Raw genomic sequence first — 9,310 nt, 5'->3', positions numbered from 1 at the left:
AACCGGGGTTAGTGGTGGAATATGAGTAATAATCAGCAGTTAACCCGGGTTAGAGCCGGGATAGGAGTAATATTCAGGATTACCTGGATTTACCTGGATTCTATGTGATCTTATTACAGGTCGGGTCAGACAGAGTCACAAACCTGCAGAATTCAGAGAAACGTTAAATCTCTGTCCAGTGCACATAACGATCTCTGTAGATTTATTGTCAATAATATAATAGTAATAATAATATTGTTAATATTATTGTAATATATTATAAAGTCTTTGTAACAATCCAGAAGTGTCCCTCTGTGATAAACAAGATAAAATGTTAATATTTTATGGCTAATTTTGACATCTAGTTTGGACAAGGTCCCGTTAGTTTAGACTAGGTCCCGTTAGTTTGGACCAGGTCCCGTTAGTTTAGACCAGGTCCCGTTAGTTTGGACCAGGTCCAGTTCTACAGACGATCAGTATCAGCGTTTCATGCTGAGCTTGGTGTGGTAGTAGCTGAGAGTCCAACATCACGAGACGTGAAGTCTTCAGCTCCATCATTTCTCCTTGAAATGATGCCATGAGATGCGGCGGGTGATATGCATTCCTGCAGCTGTGTAAGTTCTTCCAGAAGCTTCTGCAGGTCCGGCGGGCTCAGAGGACTGGACTTCAGACTCTTATCAGCTCGTCCAGGCCCGTTTGGTTACTGAGTAGGACACTTTGTCCTCTGTCCAGCCACAGCTGAAGAGACGAGCTAAAGTTAAAACTTTAAATTTCGTGCCTCAGCAGAACCGGAACATGAGGCGGACCTTCGTTTCCTGAACCACCAACTACACAAACGTTACAACTTGTGTTGCATTTTCTGTAAAATAAGACAAAATAGATGTTGTTTATTAGTTGTTGTTGTTTTTCTGCGTACGGTTGAAAGACAGAAGCTCAGATAAATCAGAGAAACTCCCACCCCCACCTAAGTCTTTTTCATTTCAACTGTTTAAAATAAAACGGCTTTCCAGTTTGGATTTGAAGTAATAATTTAAAGCTTTTGTTGTGGATGTTGTTCCGTTGTAGGAAGTGAAGCAGCAGAAACTGAGTCGCACCAACAGGAACTCCCCCAGCAGCTGGATCGGTCTCTCCAGATGTTCCATCACGATCTTTGTAGCTCGTGTTATGCTGGGTTTAACTGAAATAAGTCCGTTTGGGCTCTCAGAACATTTCAGCAGTTGTTCTTCTTGCTGTATTTTCACAGAAATGTAGTTTTTAAATGTTTTATTGTTTAAAGATAAACTTGAACGTAAAATCCATTCTGAGGTTAAAAACACCGAAGTTCAGCTGACAGTCAGCCGACAGCAGGAAACTCAGTCATTTAATGAATTTAAATATCTTCAGGTTGAGCTTGATGATGATGAAACCTGACACAGTGCTTGTATTGAATCGGGTCCATTTGCCTGGTTCTGTTCTTGGTACCAGGTTTTGCAGCATCAGATCTACATTCAGACGGATATTTAATGATTTTTTTTTTTTAATTTATTTTTAAACAATTGGAAGGTTTTGTAATGAAAATCATCCTGGGACATCGTGTTCTGACAGCTCCAGGCCCGTCGGATCCATCAGAACCAGATGTTTGGAGATGAGCCTCTTTCCACTGGTCTTCCTCTGTCTCTGCAGGATCGGTACGGCGGGCATCGCGGTGCAGGTGGTGGGCAGTAACTGGCCCAAACCTCACTACACGCTGCTGATCACCGGACTGTGTCGCTTCAGGGTGTCGGTGCTGCTGAAGGAGCGGCCGTTCGTCCTGGCAGAGGTACCACTTCCTGTTCATCCTCCCAAAGGACACGGTTCCCTCAAACACGCCGAAAGAGGAAATACTACTAATAATAATAATTAATAATTAATACTTACTACTACTACTAATAATTTATAATTAATAACTACTAATAATAATAATAATAATTTATAATTAACTACTTCTACTACTACTAATACTACAACTACTAATACTATTAACAATATTACTACTACTACTACTAATAATAATAATAATAATAATTAATACTACTACTAATACTACTAATAATAATAATAATTAATACTTACTACTACTACTAATAATTTATAATTAATAACTACTACTACTAATAATAATAATTTATAATTAACTACTTCTACTACTACTACTACTACTACTACTACTACTAATAATAATAATAATAATTAATACTACTACTAATACTACTAATAATAATAATTAATACTACTACTACTAATAATAATAATTAATACTACTACTACTAATAATAATAATTAATACTACTACTACTACTACTACTACTACTAATAATAATAATAATAATTACTACTACTAATACTAATAATAATAATAACTAATCATAATGAATAATAATAATAATACATAATAATAACTGTACTACTAATAATAATTAATACTAGTACTACTAATTATTATTATTAATAATAAGAGTAATAATAATTAATAATAATAGTACTACTAATAATAATAATAATTAATAATAATAATAGTAGTACTACTAATAATGAATAATGATAGTACTACTAATTATTATTATTAATAATAAGAGTAATAATTAATAATAATAATAGTACTACTACTAATAATAATTAATAATAATAATAGTAGTACTACTAATAATGAATAATAATAGTACTACTAATTATTATTATTATTAATAAGAGTAATAATTAATAATAATAATAGTACTACTACTAATAATAATAATAGGAAAGAGCATGACCCGCTTCAACCCGACCTGATTTGCTCCGACCCGCTTCGATCCAACCTGCTTCAACACAACCCGTCTCGACCCCCTAGCCCGACCGCCTCAACTCAGTTTGACCCGACCCGCTTCGACCCGGCCCACTTTGACCTGGCCCACTTTGACCTGGCCCACTTTGACCTGGCCCGCTTTGACCTGGCCCGCTTTGACCCGCCTCGACTCGCCCTGAGCCGGTCTCACTACTTTCCATAAACCAGAGAGTTGGCCTCCTTCTCTCCACCGGTCGGACCGTGAGTCCAGCCCGTCTGGTCCAGAACCGCCTGAATGTTGTGTTCCACACAGAACCATCCTCCTCCTCAGAGGACCACGGTGCTGGTTTTTTGAGTTTGTTTATCTTTAAAAGTAAACAAAAACAAAAGCGGTGGTTGTGAAGTTTTAAAAATGGCGGCTCTGATTCTTGTGAAGGAGACTCTGATGATTGGCAGCTCTCTCCGTCCAGTCGGTGTTCTCCCGTCTGCTGACATCAAACCTTCGGCTCGGCTCACTTGGAACCTCGGCCGAGTGTGTCCTAAGAACCGAACTGGGAGTAGAAAGACTGAACCAGAACCGGGTCGACCCGAGTTAAGCCCGTGGAAGAGACTGTTGAGAGCTGCTGTTCATGTCACTAACGAAGGGAGTTCATTGAAGCTGGGTCGGTTCTGGTCCAGTCTCTGTAACAGAAGCTCAGAGCGTTTTTCAGAAGTCGGTCTTACTGAACCCGAGTCCTTTTGTGACCGCAGCGTTGACGTTGTCAGAACCGACGCCTCGGCTGCCAGCGGACTGTAAATGATTCTGCAGCAGAACTTTTCCTTCGACACCAAGCTGCCCGTTTAACGTTCTGACACGAGGGGTGGGCTGCGGGCCGAGGTGCGTGTTTGTCAGGTGCTGGTGCCGCAGCTCGCTCCGATCAGCTGGACCACATTTAATGTTGGGTCGACCTGCCTGAAAACGTGATCTACGCAGCGTGACCACGCGGCTAACCAGAACCGCTCGCTCCACAAGTGTAAAGGTCTCCGGAGTGCAGCTCCGAGCGAGAGCTCCTGCAGCTTCAACAACGATTAAAGTAACTTTTCTTCAAAGGAAATCAAACCCAGGAACTCGTTTCCCTGAACCCTGCGGAGATGTTCCCTCTGAGTCCAACAGACGGAGATAGTTTTTCACAGTTCAAAGCTTTAAATGCTCCTGGGTGAGAAGAGGAGCGGCTTCAACAACAACGAGAGCTGTTGGGTTTTTAAACTCGGGGCTTTCCTCGTCCTGGATGAATCTTCACAAACAGCTCCTGTTCTCAGTCCCCTTAACTACTGGTGTCATCGTTTACAAGCTCCGTCATTGAGTCTCCTGACGTTCTTTTTTTTCTTTGCTCACATTAATGAGTCCAAGTGATTAAACAGCTGCGGGGGCGGGACTTAGTGACGGACTCGGTCCGATTTCCCTCCACCTCCGAGTTTGATCGACTCTTTTCCTCCTAAACAGATTAAGGAGAAGTTCAAAATTTATTTCCTCATCTCCAGTCCATCAATCACATCCAAAAAATGTGAGGCGGAGACTCTTCCTCTCAGCACGTAGCTGCAGAGGCTGCTCAACACTGGGTAACGGGCCGTGTGGTCCTAGTGCCTGACATGTTTAAACTGCCGCTACTAAAACGAAGTTGTTTGTCTTTTGGCTTCTCCCTTCTTCAGGGGTCGCCACAGAGAGAGAACTGAAGGGGTTGTCTTTGGTTTACACCAGAGGTCCTTCCTGAGATGCCCAGGCTCAAACTCAAGCTGGACTTGAACCTGCAGCCTCAGGATCACTGAGACCACTGAACCACCGCTGCCCCACACACAAACGGTTTAAATTGATGGGAGACACTTTGAGTCCTAATTTCAGCAACCTCAACAGGAAGTCTCATAATGATCTCATGATCAGATATTAGTTTAAGATGGTTATACAGTAGTCCCTCGTTGCTTCGCGGCTCGTTTATCGCGGACTCGCTCCATCACGGTTTTTCAAAATAAAACTGGGCATGACACACAATTGGTTGGTTGATGGATGATCAGCATGGAATTTTTATTTAAAATTAACTATTTCAAATTATTTAGCACCTCCTGCACCTCTGTGCTGCCCTTACTGCAGGATAAACTTCCTCCTGCAGCTGATCTGCATGCAGACGGAGAAGTGGGCGTGGCCAAGAGCGCTTGCAGGTGGCTGAGCACAGAGGAGGCACTGAGAGGGAAACCGTGACATTCTGAGCTCTTTTAGCGCGTTTAGAAACTTTGTTTAGAATAATGCAAGAGTGTGGGAAGGGTTTAATATATATAATGTATATAAACTACTACTTACTACTCACACTACTATTCTTACTTCTCAGTTTTTCACTTATTGCGGGGCTTCTAGGTACGGATCCCCCGTGATAAATGAGGAACTACTGTATTTAGATTTAGGATGATTATATTAAAACAAAGGATGATTAATTTATGATGATTATATTTAGATTTATTTGATTATATTTAGATTTATATGATTATATTTAAATTTGGGATGGTTATGTTTAAATTTAGGATGAATATACAGTATTTTAGATTTAGGATGATCATAATTAAATTTAGGATGATTAAATTAAGATTTAAGAGCTCGTTTGTCGTTTCCTCGTGTTTTTAGGATGAATGTGTTTCTGTGATCTGCAGGTGGAGCAGCTGGATAAACTGGAGCAGTACACCTCAGCATCATCTTCGTCGGTTGAAGGAGACCTCGGGGAGCTGTCACAGAAGTTCTACCAAGCTGCCGTTCAGGTGAGGGTTTGTGTCACTGCAGCTCAGAAAGTCCAGAACCACCTGAGTCCACCCACTGACCCAGCAGAACCTCCAGCAGCGGAGCTCAGTGGTTTTCTCTCCCATAGTTGTGGAAGAATTTGTCCCACTCCTGATTTTAATCCAGGACTAAGTCCTGTTTTTACACCCAAAGCTTCAGTTCTTCAGTCAGGAAACATTTTATTATGAGTCACTGTGTTTATTTTTATCATTTAAAGCTTTAGGAGGAATTCAGTAAGTTGGGTGGTTCCTGCCGACATGACGATTATTAAAACCTCGGACATGTTTCTGGTTAAAGAGGAAGGCCCGTCTCATCTGCAGTGGTTCTGTCAACAACAGGCGGAGGAACTTGAGCAGATTGAACAGATTTCTCTGTCAACATCAGGGGATCAGTGTTTCCTCACATGAACAGTTTGTTTGGACGTTCCACGTGGTTCTGTCCTCAGCTCATCTCAGCCCAAAGTCTGGAAATGTTCTGCTGCGGCAGAAGAACCTCACAACAAGTTCTCTTGTTTATTTCAAAGAAATCTGAAAAGAGCAGAAAATGATCTGCGCCCTGAGCAGCAGCCATCGGCCCGTAGGATGTTTGAAGTTTGTTTTGAATAAAACGTAAAACATTTGGAAGCATTTGGGTTCAGAACGTTACGTCCGAGTTTTTTGATGCAGCCACAGGAGAGACGCATCATTTTATTATCAATTAATTTGTGCTCAGATGTGTTCCAGATGTTCTGTCAGGTTAGATGATCCATCCCAGGTGTTTAAAGGCACGCACAGGACAGGTGGACTTTTGGACACCCAGTTCCCCTCAGAATGAATCGGGTTCTCTGGTTTTGTTGCAGAATCACATTCTTTTAAGTCCTGACGGATCCAGCCCATGCAGGTGTGGTTCTGATTCTCCAGGTGAAGTTCTGGGAAAATGGTTCTGAAACCTGGAACATGAGAGTTTATCAGAGCAGGACGAAGACGTTTGTCTTGAGAATCGAAAGTCTTGACTTATTTATGACGAAAAAATGCTCTGATGGATCTAACCTGGAGGCTGAAGGAAGCTTCAGTGTCCCGGGAACCGCCTTAAAATAATCCAGATTATTAATCTTCCAGGGATTCACTGAAGGCATGATGTGCTGAGAATAAAAGATAAACATGATTAATTTGATCTGAACGTGTGGGAAACGGCCTCATCAACCACATCAATCATGCTGCAGTGCATTCTGGCTTCTTTGGGCTCATTGTCCCGGCAGTGTTTTTATTTGTGATATTATTTTTCTATAAATATTCAAATCTCCAGCTCTCCTGCAGCTGGAAACCCTCTAAAGACTCAGTGGCTTCAGGCACAGAGACATGTGCTGCTGGTTCTGCTGATCTTTATGTTCCTTCGTTTTTCCCGGTCCAAACAAAATCTGTACCGACGGTGTGCACGGTGGTGGAGCGCTGATGGTTGGGGCGGTACCACAAACCTGAGTTCCTTCAGAGAGCTGAGCAGAAACCTGAAGCAACCCTGGAGAGAAGAATGGGCCAAAAGTCTTCTACAACCACGAGACTGCTGAAGTGCTAGAGAGAACCTCTGGAGATCCATTTCTGTCCCAGTGAACCCCAGACCTGATAGAAGGTGGACCGTGTTAGTCCCAGGACTGTAAGGAACCGAGGGACAGGTCGTGACTTCTGTTCAGGTTGTTATTGGAGCAGAAACTGAGAAATGTGAGGAATTCTGTGTCCAACTCCTCGGTGCTCGGATATCTGTCCAGCCTCGTTCCAGCAGCTTCAAGATGACTAAATCTGATGTCAGAGCTGGTTTCTCTAACCGGTTCTCGTGTGGAAACACAATGGATCCACTTTATCCTGACCAAATGGACCAGGATAACAGGAACCAGGCTCCAATCCTGTGATCGTCACAGAAAGTTGCCGGGCCAGACAGGAAACTGGGCCTGATTAAGGAAGTTTCAATAAATCAGATCCAACTTTGTTTGTGTTTGTAGTTATTAGGAATGTTGGACATGTCGGTGCCGGCGGTGGCCAAGTTCAGGCGCCTGTTGGACAGTCTGCCCCGGGAAACGCTCCCAGACGTTGTTGCCTCCATGATCCGCACGTCCAACAAGGAGAAACTACAGGTGACGTATAAAACGCTGAGTCGACTGTCGGTACAAATGCTGAGTCAGCAGTCGGTCTGAACGCTGAGTCAGCAGTCGGTCTGAACGCTGAGTCAGCAGTCGGTCTGAACGCCGAGTCAGCAGTCGGTCTGAACGCCGAGTCAGCAGTCGGTCTGAACGCTGAGTCAGCAGGCGGTCTGAACGCTGAGTCAGCAGTCGGTCTGAACGCCGAGTCAGAAGTCGGTCTGAACGCCGAGTCAGCAGTCGGTCTGAACGCTGAGTCAGCAGTCGGTCTGAACGCTGAGTCAGCAGTCGGTCTGAACGCTGAGTCAGCAGTCGGTCTGAACGCTGAGTCAGAAGTAGGTCTGAACGCTGAGTCAGCAGTCGGTCTGAACGCTGAGTCAGAAGTCGGTCTGAACGCTGAATTGAGCCGCAGTGCCGACCTGTGGTTCGTGTTCCAAGCCTTTTATTAGATGAATATGTTCTGAGGTCTCTCTGTCTGCGCTGAAGGTTCTGGATGCCATCAGTCTGGAGGAGCGTTTTCAGAAAGTCCTGCCCATGTTGACCCGACAGATTGAAGGACTCCAGCTGCTGCAGAAGAGCCGGAAGCTGAGTCCAGATCATGAGAAGAGGGTTCTAACCATTATGCTGTTTTCCCTAGAACCAAACATCCTGTACAGGTCTGCGTTCACAGCACCACTAGTAACCTGTTTCTGTGGTGCATTTCAGGTTCTTACGGGCCGTAGAGGCGGCGTGTTCCCGGGCCGACAGTTTAATCTGGATGAGGAAGACGAGGATGAGGATGGAGACGACACGGCAGCTTTAGAGAGGAAGATCCACGGGTCCAACATGCCTGAAGCTGCACTCAGAGTCTGTCTGAAGGAGCTCAAGAGGTAAATCTTCCTCCAGAATGTTCCAAAGGTTCTGAACGTTCCTCCAACATCTGGAGTCCCTTTAAGTCTTTTCCATATTGGAATAAGTGCAGAAATCTGTTTATTTACAGACTTTTTATTTTTTACGTAAAAGTTTAGTGTTTTTCATCTTATAGCATTTAAGGTTCTGAAACATTTAGCGATCCAGAAAAGTTTACAAAGATTATTTACCAAACGTTGCACAATGTGAAGCTCAAAGCAGATTTCAGCTGGTTCTGTTTTACTGAAACACTTTGACTTACTAAAGGTTTGTTCTCGCAAAAACAGGCGTAATCTTGATTGTGCGTGAACAGATGTGGAAACTGATCTAGGACAGGGTGCATCCAGGATTGCGTCTGTCAAACGGGCAAAATAGCACGCTCAATTCATTCTACACGTTTACGCTCAATTCATTCTACACGTTTACCTCAGTGAATGCAACATGAGTTTCTACAAAATACTGGGAGGAGTAGATGCAAATAGATTATCCACGTTTCACGCTCTAAATTAATCAAACCTGAAACGATTTGCAGCAGCTGATTTTGTCTTTTACTGGCACGTCTGAAAGGCAGGTGTAAACCGGTGCAGCTGTGAGTAACGATGGCTGCGGTTAGTTTGGTGAGGAAGAGGCAAAATGGCGACGGACAGACCTGATGTTTTCTGCTAAACATTTTGGAAATGCCAGAAACAAAAATTACCAACAAAAATTACCAACGGTACTTTGAGCTCGTTAAGGTGTTTTGAGTCAGACCAACAGT

General features: G+C 43.2%; 1 protein-coding gene across 1 annotated transcript in view; it reads left to right on the top strand.

The window, feature by feature from the left end:
* Window positions 1-9,310, top strand: part of lonp2 (lon peptidase 2, peroxisomal) — a 16,495-nt gene that overhangs the window by 839 nt on the left and 6,346 nt on the right. The window contains exons 2-6 of the mRNA XM_037682589.1: window positions 1,642-1,777; window positions 5,435-5,539; window positions 7,531-7,662; window positions 8,152-8,274; window positions 8,371-8,534. Coding sequence (XP_037538517.1) covers window positions 1,642-1,777; window positions 5,435-5,539; window positions 7,531-7,662; window positions 8,152-8,274; window positions 8,371-8,534 — 660 coding nt within the window. The remainder of the gene's footprint in view (window positions 1-1,641; window positions 1,778-5,434; window positions 5,540-7,530; window positions 7,663-8,151; window positions 8,275-8,370; window positions 8,535-9,310) is intronic.

Source organism: Nematolebias whitei, chromosome 10, assembly GCF_014905685.2.
Source record: "Nematolebias whitei isolate Nwh7 chromosome 10, NemWhi1, whole genome shotgun sequence".
Classification (NCBI taxonomy): Eukaryota; Metazoa; Chordata; class Actinopteri; order Cyprinodontiformes; family Rivulidae; genus Nematolebias; species Nematolebias whitei.
Note: the sequence above shows the minus strand (reverse complement) of the source record. Positions and strands in the feature narration are given on the sequence as shown.